The 22,794-nt window shown below is 37.4% G+C and overlaps 1 protein-coding gene across 1 annotated transcript in view; it reads right to left on the bottom strand.

The window, feature by feature from the left end:
- Positions 1-22,794, bottom strand: part of LOC136857558 (U3 small nucleolar RNA-associated protein 14 homolog A) — a 175,802-nt gene that overhangs the window by 105,994 nt on the left and 47,014 nt on the right. The window contains exon 5 of the mRNA XM_067136318.2: positions 14,526-14,597. Coding sequence (XP_066992419.2) covers positions 14,526-14,597 — 72 coding nt within the window. The remainder of the gene's footprint in view (positions 1-14,525; positions 14,598-22,794) is intronic.

The raw sequence follows: 22,794 nt of genomic DNA on the forward strand, positions 1-22,794 counted from the left end.
TGATGTACATATAAAATGATGTATTGATGAACTGTTATAGAAGAATTAATGTTGCGCTTGTCAGTGACAAATAAAATTTTAGAATTTACGTCAAATACAATTAGACTGTAAGAATAGTTATCATACAATTACTACAATGATGAATAAAATATGCCCTTGTTGGTGAATATCTAAAATTGCACTTTAAAAACGTAATATGCTGGTTGAATGCAAGTCCAAATGCTTCTCTTGAGTACTAGAATTCCGAGTGCGTCTTAAGATGGAAAATTAAAAGTTAAACGTTGGCATAGAGGGTATCTGTCTTGCTTGAGGTCCAATATATTTAATACAGAAGTTAAATGTCGATAAAACTATATAACATTCTTGTAATGTAATGAATTCTTGCTGTACGGAATATTCCCAATCCAAGTTGGAACCAATAGAACCTAATGATGAAAAAATTTGAATTAACGCGAGATATTTTTAAAGGACGGGAATGGCGGAGAATGAAAAGAGAAAATAACGAGTATTCACCTTGCACGCAATGTGAACAACCTTACCGGTGGAGTGCAACTTAGAGAATGAGAATGGCGTGGAATAGGAGGGGAAGAAGTTAGTGAAGGGAGGAGCAATCCAGTGAGTGATGTGCGAAGGGAGGGGCGGGGAAATGGGAAGTGGCTTAAGGCGGGTCCGGCGGGTGGGAAAATGGTGGTGTTTGTATTGGTGGAGGACCTTTCACAGACTTAAAGATTTTTGGTCTACTAACTTGTTTCTTCTGATATAGGTAATGAATAAATCAAATAAAATATTAGACTTTTCCGTTATTTCGTTAAGGTTGTAGTTAGTGTTAAAGTACTGGTCCAAATTTATATAAAAATTCTCGATTATATTAAGCAGAGGGCCCTTGTTAGCTATTTCAAGAATGTCCATGTCTAGTTCAATGTTCGAGAATTTATGATTATAATTGACCATATGTTGACCGATAGCTGAAAATTTATTATATTTGACTGCGTTGATGTGTTCCAAATATCTTATGTTAAAGCTTCTACCAGTCTGCCCTACATAAGAAATATTAGTGCAGGAGTTGCGTTTAAGCCTGTAAACACGTGATTTTGCGTACTTGTTGACCTTGTGGATGTGTGATGTGTTATGTAGAGTGTGTGTACTGTTATTATTGGTTTTGAATGCTATTTTTACGCCTTTTCTCTTGAAAATATTAGTGATCTTATGAATTTCGTTTTTGAAAGTTAAAGTAGAAAAGGATTCGTATTTAGGTAGTTCTTTTTTGTGTGTTGTTTTGGGATGAAATTTATGTTTATTGATAATACTTTCTATGAAGTGGCTACCGAAGCCGTTGAATTTTGCTATTCCACGAACAGTATTCAATTCAATGGAAAGATCTTTCTTGGTCATGGGTATGTTGAGTGCTCGCCAATGTTCAACTTTTAATTTTCCACCTGAAGATGCACTCGGAATTCTAGAACTCAACAGAAGCATTTGGACTTGCATACAACCGGCATATTACATTTTTAAAGTGCAATTTTAGATATTCACCAACAAGGGCATATTTTATTCATCATTGTAGTAATTGTATGATAACTATTCTTACAGTCTAATTGTATTTGACGTAAATCCTAAGATTTTATTTGTCACTGACAAGCGCAACATTATTTCATTTATAACAGTTCATCTATCCATCATTTTATATGTACATCATCGCATCACATACACAGTTCATTCTTTTAAATCTCATTTCCACAATGTAATTCTGTCTTAGGACTTCGGCATATCCATAAGTATCTTAGTAAGGCTGATGATGACCCATATGGGGTCGAAACGAGTACTTGTTAACATATTGTAATGTGTTTATATACATTGCAATTACTCTATAATATTGAGTAGGTGGAACAAACTTTGTATTTTATATGTCGTCTCCTTCCCCAGGCAGAAAGAAAAAAAAAAAATATATATATATATATATATATTCCGGCAGGATGTCTGTCGGAGGCATCTGAATCGCTGCGAGGAGGAAGGATATGATTTTTTACGTCGCATTGTGACTTCTGATGAAACTGGCTTTATCATTACATCCCAGAGTCAAAACAAGCAAGCGTGGAGTGGTGGGTACGAGGTCCAGGTGGCCCAGTCAAAGCCAAAACACGCCCTTCTGCTGGAAAGGTTCTTACAACTGGTTTTTGGGACTATGCAGGCATTTTGCTTGTGGATTTCTTGTATGAACAAAGGACACTGAATCCAGCCCATTACTGCCGTCTTTTGGTCGAGACAAAAGCGGCTCATCGCAACAAACATCGCCGGCAACCAATCCAAGAAGTTCTTCTCCTGCAAAAAAATGCAAGGTCACACACTGCTGTTGTAACACACGGGAAAAACTGGAGGAAATGCACTGGACACCTCTGGAACATCCTCCTTACAGTCCAGACTTGTCACCTTGTGACTACCACTTGTTTGGATCAATGAAAGAAGAACTGAGAGGAAAGCAATTTCATGATTGCACAGCGGCAGAGTACGTGCGCAACTGGCTGCACACACGGTCTTCTTTTTTTCGAGGATGGCATTAAAAAGTTGCCAATTCAGTGGCTAAAATGTGTCTCAAATTCAGGAGACTATGCGGAAAAATGAGCTGCTTGTTGTGTATTTGTTGGTAGGTTCAATAAAACTGTAAAAAATAATTCTGGACTACTACTACTACTACTACTACTACTACTACTACTACTACTACTACTACTACTACTACTACTACTACTACTGCTGCTGCTGCTACTACAGTACAACCTCATTATAATGATAGTTGATAAAATTATTCAATATACTCGTAATAACAAGTACTCACATAATCTAGTGCTAGTGCTGCAGTTTTTGTAATTGCTTCACAGATTATAAGGCACTCTATGAGACTGAAAACCAAACCAAAAACTCAGTGCTTTCGTAAAAGCACTGCTCATAAAACTCACTACAAAATGGTGACAATGTAGGTAGTTAAAAATATTATAAACAAAAACACAGCACACAGCATACAGCAAACAAATTCTCATTGTACATTTCCATTTATTTAGGAACAACCTCCTGTATTCACAGGCTGTCACTAAGTACAAGGTAAAACACATCAAATTTTCTGTACAGTGAGTGAGATGTCTAATGAGGATATCTATGGAAAGGTCATTGAAACTTTCCGTGATAACCTGAAAATCGAACTGTCCGTGGACTCCATCGATCGCTGTCATCGACTGGGACGCCAACGTAGATCGACTGTGGATGTAGTGACCGAGAGTAATCGACCTATCATAATAAAATTCCTCCGTACCACCAGCGGGATCAAGTTTGGCGCACTAAGCGACAGCTGAAAGGCTCCAAACTACTTGTAACTGAATCCCTCACTAGGCTGAGAAAGGACATTTTGAATAAGGCACGAGACACATTTGGACTGCGTAACACATACAGCCAAGACGGAATCATTCACGTACCCGGCAAGAAATTCCAAGTGAACTCACTCGCAAAATTACAATCACTAATCAGGCAATATGGTGAAAGCAACATATGAACAATGTGCATTCTGTGTAGTTTATTTATTTTTACTTTTGTGCATAGTTGTGAATGTGTGTGTGTTTGTGTGAATCAACTGGCCACTGTATGTACGAGGAAATTAAGGTAAGCCTCAGGTTTTACATTCCGTTAGCATGCTTGAGTTGAGAAGTGCTATTGAAATCTCCCTCCTTGCTCCCTCCCTCACCCCTCAGCATTCCTCTGTAGGACAGACCCCCAACACTCTCCCTCCAGAGCCCTTTCACCGGAACATACGTCTGGAAGGACACGACCTGCCACTGACCATTCCTCAACACTTTCTACTTCCTATTCTACCCATACCATTTTAGAGAAGGAACTGAAGTCATTTAATCGCGCCCTGTTGTGTGCGTATGTCAACAGCCAATCCATCGTTGCTCACCTCGACGAACTGAAGATTAAATTTGAAGACAGTCCAATTCATATCGCTGCTGTAAGCGAGAATTGGCTCCGTAGTTCGATTCCCGCAAGCATGGTTGACATATCGGGCTATGATATTCACAGGCATGATTGGACGAACAGACGAGGTGGTGGGGTCGCCTTATATTGTAAATCAATGCTCAAGAGCAAAGTTGTTCACACGTCTACTCCTGCTGTAAAAACGGCTCCTGAATATATGTTTGTAGAGGTGCTTGTCAATTCTGTAAAAGTACTTGTAGGTGTAGTATATAGGCCTCCTGACGCAGTGCGAGACTTCCATGACTTAGAAGACAGCTTACTGAGACTGCTACCATCATACGAGCACGTGATACTTTTTGGAGACTTCAACACCAATTTATTAACTCTGAACAACGACGCCTCACGACTACAAAATATTTTTAAGTCCTGTGACATGACTATATTACCCCTTAAACCCACCCACCACATCCATACTTCCACTATTTCCGCTGATACATTCATAGACCTAGTAATAACAAATAACCCTCAAAAAATCCTTCACCACGGTCAAGTATCTGTTCCTGACATATCTAAACATGACCTCATATACTTAGCATACTCTCCTCGCTTTCCGAAGTACTGAACGAAATATGTAATGTTTAGAGACTTTAAAAGGATGAATTTAATACAACTGAGACAAAAGATGCACAACTCTGCCCCTGGCTTGACATAATGATGAAGAGTGACATTGACGAGAAAGTGGATATATTTTATTCCCATTTACATGAATTGTACAACAAACATGCACCTAAGCGTTCTGTGAGAGTAACACGTCCACCCTGCCCTTGGCTGACTGCTGATGTTAAGACTATGTTGAAAGAACGAGACGCACTACACCGATGCTATAAGCAGACTCAACTAGCTGATGTACATGAGCAGTACCGTGTTCTTCGAAACCGAATTAAGCTTGTAATTTGTAATAAGAAATTTAATTATTTCCAGCATTTAAACAAAAACATTAACACTGGTTCCACATGGCGACAGCTTCGGTCACTGGGTATTGGCAAACCACATGCGAAGCATACTGATCCCGAGGTTGATGAGTTAAAAACATATTTCTCCACGGAACGTCTCACTGCTGACACAACAACAGTACAATACACCATCGACAATATATTAAGGCAACAATCCCCAGTCCGTCCTGTATTTGAATTTGGTACCGTTACAGAACATGAAGTAAGAAGGGAAGTTAATTCAATAAAATCTCACGCAACAGGACCTGATGAAATTCTCATTTCATTTGTGACTTACATAATCGACATAATACTGCCCATTTTTATGCATTTACTTAATACCTGTCTTACTTCAGGCAAAATCCCAATTAAATGGAAAGATGCACTCATTGTGCCTGTCCCAAAAATCTTTTCTGCGAGCAATACATCTGACTACCGACCTGGCTGCATCCTCACAGCACTTTCTAAGGTTCTGGAGAAGATAATGCATAAACAAATTGTTAAATACTTGGAAAAACATTCTGTACTTGATCCCTTACAGTCTGGTTTTAAGAAAGGACACAGCACTGCAACTACACTAATCAAAATCACGGATGACATTAGACGGGCTATGGACAAACAAAAACTGACTATACTTATCCTTCTAGACTTTAGCAGTGCGTTTGACACTGTAAATATAGACATATTGTAAGCTAAGTTACAAAAACTTCACATGGCTCATTCTGCTATTCAGCTCTTGGGTTCATACCTCAAAAACAGACGACAGCGAGTTGTATCAAACATGAAGACTACAGAATGGAGAACTAAGCTATCTGGCGTTCCCCAAAGGTCTATTCTTGGATCTCTTTTATTCTTAATCTATATTAATGACATTTCTTCTCATCTCAATGACTGCAATTACCATCTTTATGCCGACGATCTTCAGATATGCTCACACTTTAAGGTCCCCGACATTGACAAAGCAATCCACCATATGAACTCGACTTTAAATTCAATTAGCTCGTATGCTAAAGAGAACTACCTATTAATTAATCTGAAGAAAACACAATCAATCATAATAGGACAATCTAGACTTTTAAATACGCTAAACATCATACAACAGCCTAACCTCATGCTCTGTGGTGAAGCTATACATTTTCAAAAGTCTGTAAAAAACCTAGGCGTTGTCATGAATGACACATTAAACTGGAATGACCATATAACAAGTGTCTGCAGAAAAGTATATGCATCTCTTCACCCCCTAAAAATGAAACAATCCATTCTTTCACACAGCATGAAAATAAAACTTATTCAAACCCTCATTTTTCCAATAATTTATTACTGTGATGTCATATTAACCGATGCAACTGCAGAACAAACTATGAAACTTCAAAGGGCAATGAACTCTTGCATAAGATTTACATTTTCTTTGAAATTTAGGACACATATTTCCCCTTATTATGAGAAGCTATCCTGGCTGAAAATTGATCAACTAAGGAATCTACATACTGCGACACTAATTTTTCGACTTCTGAACGAATCTACACCTGAATACCTATCCTCACATTTTAACTTCCTCTCATCTTTCCATGGACATAATACCAGATCGACTTCTACCCTTATGATACCGGTTAATCATTCATCTGTATACAGCCACTCTTTCCAAGTGTCTGGGGCAAGGCTATGGAACACACTCCCTGTCAGTATACGTAATAGCACTTCAACAGTCTCATTTAAACGGCCTTGTCGAGATTTCCTCTTAAAAACGTGACCAGCTTGTATGAGTGTATGTGTGTATGAGTGCAAGCGTGATTTAGAACTATTGTTAGGTGAGGTAGATGTAGATAGGCTAGATAATATTAATCATTAAAAATAACAATTATAATCTGTTATAATATTACTCCATAAATTTAGGTAGCTCCTAGGGTCAGCTAATGTTATTTTACCAAAGTATGTGATTATGTACTGTACGTAGTGGTTAAGTGTAAGAGAGGGCCGTGAGCCCTAACTTTGAAATAAATAAATAAATAAATAAATAAATAAAGAAATAAAGAAATAAATAAATAAATAAATAAATAAATAAATAAATAAATAAATAAATAAATAAATAAATAAATAAATAAATAAATAAATAAATAAATAAATAAATAAATAAATAAATAAATAAATAAATAAATAAATAAATAAATAAATAAATAAATAAATAAATAAATAAATAAATAAATAAATAAATAAATAAATAAATAAATAAATAAATAAATAAATAAATAAATAAATAAATAAATAAATAAATAAATAAATAAATAAATAAATAAATAAATAAATAAATAAATAAATAAATAAATAAATAAATAAATAAATAAATAAATAAATAAATAAATAAATAAATAAATAAATAAATAAATAAATAAATAAATAAATAAATAAATAAATAAATAAATAAATAAATAAATAAATAAATAAATAAATAAATAAATAAATAAATAAATAAATAAATAAATAAATAAATAAATAAATAAATAAATAAATAAATAAATAAATATTAATTGAAGAAAACTCTCAATTATAAAGGAACAGTATTTTTATTTTTTATTTTCAAAATCTTCCTCCACTTGGAGGCTGCCAAAGAAAAAGAATACACAAACAATCATTCAAAAATAAAATTAGATTATGTCTCAGTCTGGTGAGTATAAGTGATGTATCTGAGTATCATAAGAGAACCCCTGAGCGCTTTTAGCCCCCAGTTGATGAACTCCATAGTACTGATGTTAAAGGTCTTCATCAGTTCTATCGTCTTCTTAGGAACTGTCCCTCTCGCACCGATCATGAGACCCGTCACTTCTATGTCATCCAGTTCGTACTTATTATAATACGGCACTGTAGGCAGGTAGATAGACTTCTTTTCACGGTGTACTTCATCTGGTTGGTCGGGGTGTGTTTCAAATCTTACTGTGGGGTCTAATATATTTCCTTTCTTCCCTTTGATGGTGATCATATCAATCCTTCTCGTGCTGCCATTTACTCCAATGCCATGGACTTCCTCATGCACTTGAAATCCTTTCTCACGGAGCGTCTGTGCTATGGATGACCTGATGTTGTGATGTCTAGTGTTTCGAAGAGCTTCACCGAAGGCGCAGGAACCCAAGACGTGAGGTAATGTTTCAGTCTCACTACATCTTCTGCAGCAGTTCCCACATCAAGGGACCTTCCTGGTACAGCTCTTACAGGTGCAACATTATATGCCATTTTCAGCACATCTCTCCACTCCGTGCTAGAAAGGCCATCATGATTTCTAATCCAGCGGTTCGCAGGAGGGAACTCCTTGTACAGACACACTCCCTGACCTTTACTTCTCAACTGGCACCCTTTTTCAAATTCAGATTCTCATAATTTATTTCTGAGTTTCTTAGTGTCATACTCACCGTGCCTGTTCTTCATATCCTCAATTTTACCATTTACGTTTAATTCAGTTAAACATCTGTTAATTTCTTCATCTAGGTTTCTGGTGGCTTCAATATATTGGTTCTTCTCCCGTTTCGAATGTTGCAGCTGTTTATATTCTGAATCAAGGCTTCCCAGCTTGCTCTAAAAACACCTAACCCTTTGTACCATTTATCTGAGTAAATCATAGAATGCGGAGTGTCAGTAGGAAGGGATAAGATCTCCTTTAGTGTACTCTTAATGAGTTTATCAGCATCTTCCAAAAATCGCCATGGTATTTTACCTGCAGGAACGCACAGGAACTGGTAAGTCAACATAGGGCAGATTGAAGAATTTAGAATTGAAAATTTCTGATCCGGATGAAGCCAGGGACAGGATGATAACGAGGTGAGTTTCTGCTGATGGAGTGTCATTGACTTCTTGGAATCAAATAACATAGTATCTGCATAATTTACCCCTAAGTATTTGACACATTCGTTTCTCGAAATACATTTAATCTCCATACCTTCTTCGACTGTAATGAGCCTTTCATTTATTTCTCCTCTACTGACAATAACTTCAGATTTTTCAGGGTTTATTGTTAGACAAAGTTCACGAAACCTTTGTAAAGCTAGTTTCGTCAGTTCTATTGCAGAGTCTCAGTTTTTTCTTACAATAACCGTATCATCTGCGAAGCCTAATATTGTCAAAGGTTTCAGTCCATTGGCAAGAGAATAACCATGCATGTCACACAGTTCTTTTTCGCCAATTTCTCGAAAAATGTGATCTGTTGTGAGATTGTATAAAACTGGCGGCAATGAAGGATCTGATCTGGTGGTGTTGCATGTTTCTTAGGAGCTCCCCACATGTGCAGAATCCCAGGACACGACCAAGAGTTTCTTTCTCTCCGTGGCAATGCTGACAGAGGTTGTTGTCCAGGGATCTGCCTGGCACCGAACACACCGCAGAAACATTAGCAGTCATCTTTATAACCTCTCTCCACTCCACCGCAAAAAGGACTCGGAGTACAACTTTACAAAGAGTACACACCAGCAAAATCTTGGGTAGTGAACACCGGGAGGTGAATTCAAGTTCTCGTAGCTCTTGACGGATCTTCTTAGTAACATACAGGCCGTTCTTGGCAGTTATTTTCCGAGTATCAGCATTTGTTAATTTTAGACATTCTATACATTCCCGACTCTCCGCGTAAGAAACTCTCAAAGTGACACCGAGTAGATTTTTAACCTTAAGCAAGATGTTGCAGGCATTAATGCATTGTAGGTAAACTTCCCACGAGGTTTTAAAAAAGCGAGTCCTTTGTATTTCTTTTAGGTGTACATCATGCCATCTGGAGTATCCGTTGGCAAATGCAATATCTCCTTTGTTGCACTTTTAATAATTTTATTGCTATCGGACAAACAATTCTGTGCGATTTTCTTAAAACTGCATGTCAGGAAAGTGTATATCAGGCTGGGACAGGTTGAGGAATTCAGTACTATAAGCTTTTGGTCTTCCTTAAGCAGTGGCAACGATGTTAGAAATTGGAGCTTATTGTGAAGGTTTTTCATTACAGCAGTCTTGTCGAACACTAGAGTATCCCTGAAGGTTCGCCATCTCCAATTAAGTCAATTCTACAGTCTTCCTCCACGGATAGCGAACCTTGCTTCAACTCGCCTCAGATTACACATATCCCTGTACACTTCTGAGGATTGATATCAAGACCAATTTCTTCGAACCTCCTGTGGGCTAGTCAAGATCTAAAGCAGCTTCTTTGTTCTTCCCAATGATGATTGTGTCGTCGGCAAAGCCTATTATGGTTATAGGTGGTAGTTTGGGTGACAGAGATGCCCCGTAATGCCGCGAGAGTCTATCTTCGCTTAACTCGTCTAAGGTATGATCTAAGGCTAGGTTATAGAAGGCTGGTGATAATGGAGATCCCTTCTGCATTTTGATTTGAGTGACATTCCCAGTCTGAAGGTTGGAAATTATGTCCATGAGTTTTCAAGGTATTCCTTCGGATTGTAGAGTTTTTAGAAGGTGACTGTGACCGATATTGTCAAAAGCCTTTCTAATATCCAAAAAATTACCATGATGTCTTCTTTCCTCTGTTTAGCAGATTTTAACAAAGTGTCAAGAATGGAAGTATTTATAACGGTGCCTGGAGTTGAACAGAATCCTAGCTGGTGTTCATTATAGTGGATACAGCAAATTATTTCCATTGGATTTCTGATTGCAATTTTAGCAACTAAGCTGAATGCATATGCAAGTTTAGCACATGATGATCCTCATTACCCCCTCCTACCTCCTGTTATTATTTCATCCAATCTCTTCAGGACAAGCGCACATCAGATAAACCATTAGAATAATGACAGAATATCTCCCTCACTCATAAAGATACTTACAAAATCTTATGCAAACAATTAACCCACGCAAACAGTGAACAAAATACAATTTTTTTTAAAAATCTCTGATAATGGCTATCTGATTTGTCAGTAATTGTCTTAGTAGCTTGTGAAGAATATCACTTGAAGTCGTGAAATTTTCGCAAGTCATCTGTAGTTACGTCAGTTACCTGATACACATTGTTTATAACATCCAAGACTTCCAATACTGCCGTGTCCAATGTGAGCATTACAGACTCCATCTCCTTTATTTTCATCAACTAAGCTAGACATGTCTATGAACATCAACATGATCGTTTAAATTATGTGAATTACGCAAAACTTTTGCTGCCTGCTTTGGGTTCTTCAAGTTAAATGAAACCTCAGTTCTGTTTCAGCCTTGCCCGGCTGCACGTTCTTAAACACTGCATGCCTGAAACATGCTGTCACACGTTCAGGTTTCATTTACTCCCAGCTCCCCCGATTGCATCCTCCTTTTACCAAGACCTTTATTCTTTGAAGTGTAGCACCTTTTTTCCCTTCTCATGACAATGATGATGATGATGATGATGATGATGATGATGATGATGATGATGATGATGATGATTATTATTATTATTATTATTATTATTATTATTATTATTATTATTATTATTATTATTATTATTATTATTAATGTTGTTAAAGAGAGAATGGTTGCCCGGCTGGACTTTCTCTTAAAGCAATAATCACCACCACTACAACTTAAATGCATTTTACTTCTCTTCCCTCCCTTGCATGGGTCTTCTCATGCTGTAAGACTTTTTTTTTACAATTGGCTTCAGTATCCCTAAACTGCCCAAATAGATTTGGCATTCGACTGTCGTTTAGTTACCAGGTTGTACAAACAGCATCAAGTATCATCTATGGCAATTATGTTAAAAATTATCTTGATCAGCCATACTGATCGGATTGTGAGAAGTAATAATTCTTGATTCTTTGTTTTCAGAAGACATCTTTGGAACCAACATTTGAGATATGCAATGTGTATTCAAATGTTTGTGAAGAACTGTGTGAACACTTCCCACTGAAATTCCAACCTCTGTTGTTATCTCCTCAATACTATTTCTTCAGTCACCTCTCACAACAAAGTGTACACGCTCAATGCTTGCTACATTTATCACAGTTGATGGTTGGCTGTTCCACAGGTCATCAGTGCATCCCCATCAACTGAGGCGAGCTGTGGGTGCCAGCCCTACTGCCATTCTTAACACCTCTGGCAGTACTGGGAATCGAACCCAGACCTCTGAGGATGGCAACTAATGGTGCTAACTATTACACTATAAAGGCAAACTCATTTAAAAGAACAACACTGTTGTGCAAGAATGGAAATAATGTCTACTGAATAGCTCGTAAGAACACAATAATAAGAAGGTGTTTGTTATACACACATGATATTACAGCACAGAACAAATTATATTAAAATTATCTTCTTGATATTAACCAGTAATTGTACTTTTATTCTATCTGGAAACTCTTCTCCGTATGAATATCTTCTCATATCAATCCTTTGTAACGAAAATTATTCGCTACAATGTTTATAACTAAAAATTAACTTTCACACAAATTTAGAAGCCTACAATACACCCCAAATTTTTTTAAACTAGTAATAGGTATGTTATTCCTAGCACTGCACCTCCAATCTACATCTGAAATCCTTTTCTTACTTTTTCATTCTTTACCAGTCAAAGGTTTATTTTAAAACTTATATCTTTCTCCTTTCAACATTTCCCTGGAAGTACCTACATCCATAAAAATACAGGGTGCAGCATAAGTAAGTTTAATGTCCGGCTCCATGGCTAAATGGTTAGAGTGCAGGCCTTTGGTTCAGAGGGTCCCTGGTTCGACTCCCGGCTGGGTCGGGGATTTTAACCTTCTTTGGTTAATTACAATGGTTCGGGGGCTGGGGGTGTGTGCCATCTTCAGCATTAGAATTCATAACAGGTAGGGCCCCATCCTCACAGACACGCAGGTGGCCTATACGGCATCAACTGCACCAGGCCTCTTCGGAGGCTACATGCCATGAAATAAGTAGCTTTAATGATTTATACAAAATACTGTAATTACCCTATAGAAATCCTGTTCAAAGTGGCCTCTATTGTTATCTAGACATTTAACACATTGTTTAAATACTGATTTACATATCTTGTCACACAACCTCCCATTCTTACCAAAAATGTTTTCAAATTTCTCTTCAATCAAATGCATTACATGCTGTAGGTTTAACGGTTTTGTAGCAAAAACTTTTTTCTTCAATATCCCCCATATTGAAAAATCACATGGTGTGAGATAGGGTGATCTCAGAGGCTAATCAATTTTACCCCACCTTCCTATCCATTTCTCAAAATTCTCACCTAAAAATGCTTTTTTGCTAGGGGCTTTACGTCGCACCGACACAGAGAGGTCTTATGGCAACGATGGGATAGGAAAGGCCTAGAAGTTGGAAGGAAGCGGCCGTGGCCTTAATTAAGGTACAGCCCCAGCATTTGCCTGGTGTGAAAATGGGAAACCACGGAAAACCATACCTAAAAATGAATGGACATTTAATTCATAGCGCAGTGGAGCACAGTCTTGCTGCCAAATGAGGTTGTTTCATACTGCTTCAAGTACAGGCATACTGTCTGGTTCAGTCATAACTTCTCTTAATATTTCAAGATACTGGAGCATTTAACACTTCCTCAATAACAAATCATGGATTTTCAGAAAACAAATACATGCAGTTGTGTTTTTAACCCTTCCATTTAACTTAAAACTTGGCTTCATCAGATCACAGAATTGTTTCGTAAAAGTTAGGATCACTTTCACTGCAGATCAAATACCACCAACAGAATTCACGTCCTCGATCAGGATCATCCTCATTTAGGGTGTATAGTAATGTAGGCTTATAAGGCTTTAGATGTAATGTTTTTAACATTCTCCTTAAACTTATGTCAGAAAATTGTAGCTCCTTAGAAGCTCTTCTTGCAGATTTCTTGGGTGATTGAACGAATGCCTCCGCAACGAGCTACAGATTTTCTTCAGTAGTTACTGATTTTGAACGTCCAATATGTGGTAAGTCAGTACAGCTGTCACCTCTAAGATTCCATTTAATTTATAGATAACTTGTCTACATGGTGGCTGTGTGTGCGGGAACTTTTCAACAAAAGATCGTCTTACATCTTCATAATTTCTATCCAATTTCCATCACATTTGTATAGCAAACACACGCTGTTCTTTACCAGGCTCGATAGCTGCAGTCGCTTAAGTGCAGCCAGTATCCAGTATTCGGGAGATAGTAGGTTCGAACCCCACTATCGGCAGCCCTGAAAATGGTTTTCCGTGGTTTCCCATTTTCACACCAGGCAAATGCTGGGGCTGTACCTTAATTAAGGCCACGTCCGCTTCCTTCCCACTCCTAGCCCTTCCTTGTCCCATCGTCGCCATAAGACCTATCTGTATGGGTGCGACGTAAAGCAACTAGCAAAAAAAAAAAAATTAGACAATTTTCTATTCATAATGTAAACATTTCATGCTAACAATGAATAACAACGAATGCATAAATGAGGCCAAGTCTCAGATAGTCACTTGTTAATAACAAATCAGTCCTGCCAGCCTTCTTTACACAAATTACTCTGTGCATAGGATTCATGGTTACTACAGCAATTAGTGAAAATATAACCATCAACAAACTATGCAGCGGTTGAATGACTTATGCCGCACCCTGTACATCCACCATATAACCAGTAATCATACTTTTACTGTACTTGCTACTACTTACCTCTTTGTCTTCTTGAGCACATTTACTCTGGTTGAGAATCTCTGCTACCTGAGCTTCCAGGGGTGACTGAGTCTGTAATGTTAAACCTCTTTTAAGTATACAGGCAGGAAATCTTTACAGGGAAAGTGTAAGTTATGAAGAAAACCAAGCAGTGACACAGCACGTAATGAAGCATACATGGCACTAGTCTGCTGGGCTAGGAGCACAGTATAATGGGTAGAAAGAAAATAAAGGAAAGTAATATGGAACATTTTCTGCACAAGAGAGTTGACCAATGGACATTTTTGGAATACTTGAAGACAACTGGGTGTGAATACATTAATTATAATGTTGTTTGTTTGATGGTTATTCTAATAGCTATCTTATCAGATGCTGAGGTGTAATAATTTTGTTTCACAGGAGTTCTTTAATTGGGACAGCCAAATTTAAGGGGTCGATAGCCATCTTCAGAAACCACACCCAATGGCCTTAACAGCCACCTTGAAACTACTCTGTTTTCATTTAACTTTCAGGAAGATTTAAAAAAAAAAAAAAAAACTTCCTTGCGGCAGCCTCCAAATATTGTAGGAAGATATCTAATATATATAGCAAATTGCCACACCCTCAAATAATACAAACCTCAGAGAGGATGGGGCGTGAATATGAGGAAGAATTTTATAGCGAACTAGCCGTTGGAAAAATGCCATGTGTAGCTGTTAGGTCTGCCTTGACAATATTTATTCTAAACCCTTTAATTTACAATTAAATTAATACATTATGCACATAAAGGAAAATATATGGATGCCCTAGAGAAATTAGAAATTTAGTTGGCACAGAAAAAAAATTTTGACAATAATTTAAATGAAAACATAGGTGAAGAAAATCCTTTGTTCATGTTAGCAAATCGATATGTGAAAGGAAGATAAAGAAAAGAAAGACACCATTAACCCTAGCCACTAAAACCCCCACATTCTTTACAGCCTTCAAGGTTAGGCGTTCATTCCCCTCCCTTATCCGCTAGTGGCTCGAGTCGCTTCAGGCTTAGATCAACATCTGCTGTTAGTTTCATATCTGGCTAGAGAGTGAGAGCCCTGGGACATTATGTAAGTTCAATCACATTATTCCACATAATGGTATTCAGCATCAGGTTTTGAATTTATTAGTCTAATCGGATTTTCTTCTTATTTTAGAATAAGAATAACATGTACCAGGCACTCATTTCAAGGGCACGGCGGATTGCTTGATCCACTCTGTTTATATATGGACAAGAACCTTCATATGACGAGTTTGTTCAATAAAGCTATTATCATGGGGGTATTCATTCTAAATAATGTCTTAACAGCTAGAAAGCCGATGACTTTTTCTTTTGTGGGATAGGAACGGAAGGAAGCGACCGTAGCCTTAATTAAGGTACAGCCCCAGCATTTTCCTGGTGTGAAAATGGGAAACCAAAGAAAACCACCTTCAGAGCTGCCAACAGAAACCCACTACCTCCCAAATGCAAGCTGATAGCTACGTGACACAAACCGCACAGCCACTTGCTTGGTGAGGAGGATACGATTTTGTTAGCAGGATTTTTAACAGCAAGCAAGATCATAGATCTTATATTGTTTTTAATTTTTAACTTCGTTCAAGAGATCAACAGTTTTTAAATTAACTTTTAAAGTGCTTCCTCAACATTAAGGCCAAACATAACATTATAATGCAATTTACATAAGCATTATAAAGGAAACAGTTTGTGTGTTATTTTTTTTTACATTTTTAACTATTTGTGTTTTTTGTGTAAGTTAGGTTAATGCATCTTAGAACATGAGGAATTTTTGTTTATGATGTCAAATTTGCTGATGAATAGAGTGGGCCATCTCTCGAAACAACTACGAATAATTGTGTAAACTTACGAGTTAGGGAGGACCTAACAAATACACATGGCATTTTTCCATGGTGTGAAAATGGGAAACCATGGAAAACCATATTCAGGGCTGCCAACAGAAACCCACTGTCTCCCAAATGCACGCTGAAAGCTATGTGAAATAAACCGCAAAACCACTTGCTTGGTCAGGATGATAAAATTTTCTTAGCACGATTTTTAACAGCAACAAAGACCATAGATTTTACCATATTTCCTCACGTAATTAATGCACTTTTTTTTATTAAAATACAGGCAAAAATTTTATTCGAGGAATCAAGTATTTAAAAGAAATTTACAATTCATTTACATTTAAAAGATACATCAAATATAATATACACTAAATTGTTTCAACTCATTTGCGGTTAATCGTCATTTGGTGTAAAATTACAGTGTGAGATTTTTTCTGAAAAGTCAAATAGGGTACATTAGGTAAGTTGGTCACATGGGTTTGAAGTACCGACAATGGAAAATATTCTTCCCATTAAGAGCTGACAATATGACCTGGTGAAATAAATGTGTACTAATAAAAGTACAATTCATGTACGTACATAATAATGACATGCCGGAAAAAAAAAAGAAAGAAAAAAAAAAAGAAAAGAAAAGAAAACTGTCCAACATGAGAAGGGCGGGGTATCGAAGGAGGGCCCCTGCTATAAACTGCTCGTATCCATTCTACGAGTGACATGTGCGACCACCCTTGTTCTTGGATACGAACGTGGATCCCTGGTGGAAATTTTACTTTAGGCATTGGTTTTCGTTTTTGAACAACATAAGGTGCAAGGTTTCTGCCATCACCTGTTACAACAAGCATTGCCAAAGAGAATAGCATTGCAGTAAATCGTTCTTTTTCACTTCCCGTAGTGCGTACGATAACACTCGATGTCCCTTTCTTATTGATTGATTGTTTGACTTAGTGGCATACGGAAACTGATTGGCATCTGACCTGTGGTTCCTATTTGGGAGAGCAAATATTCCTCCACTTTATGCTTCTCAATCACAAAGCAAAGAAAATCAATTACTTTTTTGGTTGAAATCATTCAGCATTTTGTGGCATAATGGTGTTCTTCGTTGGAGAGAAAGTCCATTTCTCTTCATAAAATTAATCATCAAGCCTTGGCAAACCTTCAAATCCGAAACACTGAAACCATGTGCAGCAGCCATGTCTCGTCTTTTAAAATACGGCATTTTGTGAGAAACAGCATATCCAACATTGCGTAACGAAATCAAATATTTAAGCAGATCCTCCCCTACTTCCGGAAATTTGCCGCTTTTTTGTCCGCGATATGCTTTGCGAGACCTGTTGGTCACTTGATGTGCTCTTCTCTGTTACCGCGGTAGTGCACATTGCATTCAGACACTGAATACTTGCGGCCCACTGCCCTATTTCCATATATTTTGGCATAACTGATCACCGCGAGTTTATATGTTGCAGTATTAGTCAAATACTTTCTCAATGTGGACTAACAAACATCTTGAGATCAGAGAAAAACATGTCCCGTACCTAAACGAAACACTCGTAAAATACATTTGTACCAAACTGGAAAAGAGGGTCACCAGTCACTTCTGCGCTGATTCTCTCGCTGAACTAGTGCAGTGGTATTTCCTACTGGCTGATAACAGAATGTTGGCCGGTATTTGGAATACCTGGTTTTGTAATAGGAAGGCGGTTACGTGAGTAGTTGACATCTTTATTTCGAAAACCATCCGGAACTGTGTGATGGATTTGGGTGCGTCAAGTACATGAACATTTCTTTTTTCTCCACTGTGGACCCAAAAACATTGGGGTGCGTAAATTATGCAAGGGCATTAATTATGCGAGAAAATACAATAATTTTTTTTTTTACATTTTTAACTATTTGTGTTTTTAGTGTAAGTTAGGTTAATTCATCTTAGAATTAGAGGAATTTTGGTTTATGATGTCAAATTTGTTGATGAAGAACATATGAATAATAACTGTGTAAACTAACGAGTTAGGGCGGACCTAACAACTATCCATGGCATTTTTCCATGAGCTTAGTCAATACGGACCAATCAAGGACCAACAATGGTCAAATTTGTTGATTCTAGCTGTTGGACACATAGTTCAGGTTAGCTTTTGCAGATTTGTAGCATTAACGCCATCTAAGGTACAGAGCGAATATCAATAACAATAGTCAATCAGGATAAGGAGTCTCTCTCTCTCTCTCTCTCTCTCTCCATTGTATATATTCTTTTTTTTATGATTTGCTTTACGTCACACTAACACAGATAGGTCTTATGGCAAGAATGGGATAGGAAAGGCCTAAGAGTGGAAAGGAAGCGGCTGTGGCCTTTATTACAGTACAGCCCTAGCATTTGCCTGGTGTGAAAATGGGAAATCACGGAAAACCACCTTCAGGGCTGTCAACAGTGGGGTTCAAACCCACTATCTCCCGGATGCAAGCTTACAGCTGCATGCCCCTAACTGCACAGTCAACTTGCCCGATGTTTGTAATTATTAGGGCTAGGATTTGTGTAAGATGCTCAGGACTCAAATTAAGGTAATATCTCAGCATTTTCCTAGAGTGGGTAGAATATCTCAGGAGAAAATAGCACACAGTATAGCCACATAATTAAGGATCATTATAATTTCTGATTTTCAATGTGAAAAATCAGAAAATGACTTTTGAATGAAATGTTCAAAATAATTCTTCCAAAAATTATTGTTACATGGACTCTTTTTTTCAAAACATAAACTTTCTTTCCTATTTGTTTAACGTCGCACTAACACATCAAAGGTTTTCAATGACAGAAGGTAGTGGCATGGCCTAAATTTAGGTACAGCCCGAGCATTCGCCTGGTGTGAAAATGGTTTAAAAATTAACTGTTGTGGTAACGTGCGCAGAACACACATAGGCCACCACACTTTTAAACCTCTCTCCACTAGGGAATACAGAAGAAGTGCGTTATAGCGAGAATTCATAACGGTGAAAAATTTACTCGTTTTAACGAATTGTCGTTATTTCCGATTTTTTGTAAAAGTCAGGAAAAATCCCATACATATTAACATTGGTATGAAACGACAATCAGTTCATTAAAAACCTGCGTTTTCGCAGATGATATCCATACTACGGCTTGCTAGATCATTATTTTTTAAAATCATTTTCATTCTGAAAAAAATTATACTATCACTGCCGAGGCCTCTGTGGCAAACATTAAAGTTTTCTTCTTCAAACAGCGTCACAACCTTATACGTAAAACGAAAACGTATTTCGAGTGTATGTTGAGAAATTATAACCTCCTCGCTACAAAATTACACGGGAACAGCCTTTCCAAAATTTAATTAGACGCAAGAAAATATGAACTATCGTCTGAATCAGTGATGTACTCTGCCATATCTTGAGGTGTATCACATTCTTACTTAATTTCAGTATATAATATTAAAAATTAAGCAACAATTCATTTCAGCCTTTATCTCTAATGAGTTAACAACTGCTATCAGAAATGTTATTTATGCATTTATTACAAAAACGCGCTATCCTCCATTTTGAGTTTTCTTTTACAGAACAGCAGTCGACGAGCATTACTAATCGATCGAACGTCGCCTTCGAATGTCGAGGAGACAGCTAGCAAGTGTACATAACGAGAAAACAATACGGTACTGAAGATGACCGATCACATTTTGTGGCAAATGTTTCTGTTTTCTTATTCAAAACAGCATCACGTAACTTAATCGTACTATACATATCAAGAGAACATATTCCAAGCGCCAGAAGAGAAATTATTACATTTTCGCTATAAATTTACATGCCACAGCGTGTCCGAATTTTTTTTTTTCGCTAGTGGCTTTACATCACACTGACACAGATGGGTCTTATTGCTACTATGGGGTAGGAAAGGCCTAGGAGTTGGAAGGAAGTGGCCGTGGCCTTAATTAAGGTACAGCCCCAGCATTTGCCTGGTGTGTAAATGGGAAACCATGGAAAACCATCTTCAGGGCTGACAACAGTGGGATTCGAACCCACTATCTTCCAGGTGCAAGCTCACAGCCGCGCGCTCCTAACCACAGAGCCAACTCAACCGATCTCCGAAATTTCACCAGACGCAAGAAAATATAAACTAACCTCTGAAATCAGTGATGCGCTCTGCCATATCTTAATTTCTGATTTTCTTTACAGAACAGCAGTCGATGGGTATTACTAATCAACTGCGACATCGCCTTCGAATGTCGACGAGAGAGCTGGCTAGTGGACATAGCGAGGAAACGATACAGAAGATGATCGATGGCATGCAATGTAATCTCTGGATATATAAGTGTCGGCAATGGAAAGAAAAATCGTGCACGCTTAATCGCTCGGCATAACAGACACGTCAGTAATAGGGCTCTCACTGTAACCGAAGGATAATACAAAGTTTAATATAGGAATTTTGAAGGGATAGACAAAAACTGCCGTTATAACGGCATTCTCGTTATATGCCGTACTCGTTATAGCGGACTTCTACTGTATCTAATAATATCCGATATGCTTGCTACTCACGTAACCACTTTCATGCTGAACACTCCAGTATATTTGATATGATACTTCCACAAGCAAACAAACAAACAAACAAACAAACAAACAAACAAACAAACAAACAAACAAACAAACAAACAGACAAAAATGAAACTGAAGGTGGAATGAATTATTACACAACTCATTTAAGACAAAAGTAGGCCAAAATTTGAAAGACAAGGTTTTATATATACAGATAATACCCAGTAATGTAAAAACAGAACCTTCTGCAGACTTGCTCACCTGGATGTCACCATACTGTGGCAGGATTTAAGACAGCAGTTAGGAAACTATGGAAACTTCTTCATTTATTGTTTTTTAAAAAAATTATTTATGTTGTATAAGATATCTGGTTTGGACTTTTGAACTTAAAAGAAAACTGTTTTGGAAATTTTTTTTGTGCGTAAAATTATAATGTAGCTGTGAGTTTTAAAATTATCATGCATCTAAATTGTGAAACAGCGTGTACCTAGGCTACACGTGCCGTTTTAGAAGTGCATTTCTTGCTGTGTAAAAGACTTTTCTGGATCAGCGAGAAATAAGAGACTTCTGATTGGTGAAAATAAAATATAATAGGTAAATTTTTAAAGTCGAGAGTAAATTCCGTCTCCTTATTGGTTACTTTGGTGGTTGCACCATTTCCTGTTTCTTGATCTCATCCGCTCCTTCTGTGGGAGCGAGGTAGTCTCTGCGTCTTTGATTCTTGACCATCCTAGGGAGCGGACGCGGTCCTGCATTGGTCACGTCATGGGATACCTGTCTCAGGATAAGCGCTATTTCTTCTTTTATTTTGGACATTAACTTCATTTAAATGTAATAATCTTTTCTTGTGTAGGATTTTATCCTCGAGATTTACATTAACCATTAAAATTATCGAAATGACTTAGCTTTTCAGTTAAGCACATGCAATTTTGTTTTTGGAGGTAATTCCCGTATCTTTTTTAACCTTGTAACTAACATGTAATTTAACTTTTCCTCGGGTTTGCCTGTCATAATTCTGTATCTCTTAACACACGCAAGTGGAAATGTTTTAGGTACTGACGCAATTTTTCTGTGCCTCTGTGTTAAGATTTTCTTTCTTTCTTTTTGCTAATTTGTGTAGATTGGGATTAGCCCTCATTAAAATCATAATGCATCATTGTACACTTAAATGCAAATTAGAATTTTCCTTTGTACGTAGGGCACATCTGCAGGCGCAGTTAAAACGTACATTTATCTTATAAATGAGTTTGTTTAGTTCTTTCTATGATGTGTTTTGGTTCTTCCTTTTATTATTTTGTTTTGTTTACTTTAAAATCCACAGCCTGTTTCCAGTCATTCAATCGGGTCAGGAATGGAATGAATGAAGTCCCCATCTAGCAGCGAGGATAGGAAATGTGCCGGCTGCCAAAGCTTGTCGCACTCCTCTGGGGCAATGATAAATGACTGACAGATGAAATGAAATGTTAATGGAGAGTGTTGCTGGAATGAAAGATGACAGGGAAAACTGGAGTACCCGGAGGAAAACCTGTCCCACCTTCGCTTTGTCCAGCACAAATCTCACATGGAGTGACTGGGATTTGAACCATGGTATCCAGCGGTGAGAGGCCAACGCACTGCCACCTGAGCCATGGGGGCTTCTTTGTTTACTTTAATAAAAAAATATTCAAGGGAAATTACCATCTACTATTTGTTCATTCACAACGGATACGTTTGATTAACCTCGTAGGGTCCATGCTGCTTTCCACATCCTTTTTGTAGTTGTCATGTTTCCCAACCTGTTTTTTACGTTTCATAGTACTCTGCTTCTGTTGAACCTTGAATTTATTTTACTGTGTTCTACTGTGTTCATAAATTCATAAACTTTTTTATTATGATTATTATTGTTATT

This window comes from Anabrus simplex, chromosome 1, assembly GCF_040414725.1.
Source record: "Anabrus simplex isolate iqAnaSimp1 chromosome 1, ASM4041472v1, whole genome shotgun sequence".
NCBI classification, from domain to species: Eukaryota; Metazoa; Arthropoda; class Insecta; order Orthoptera; family Tettigoniidae; genus Anabrus; species Anabrus simplex.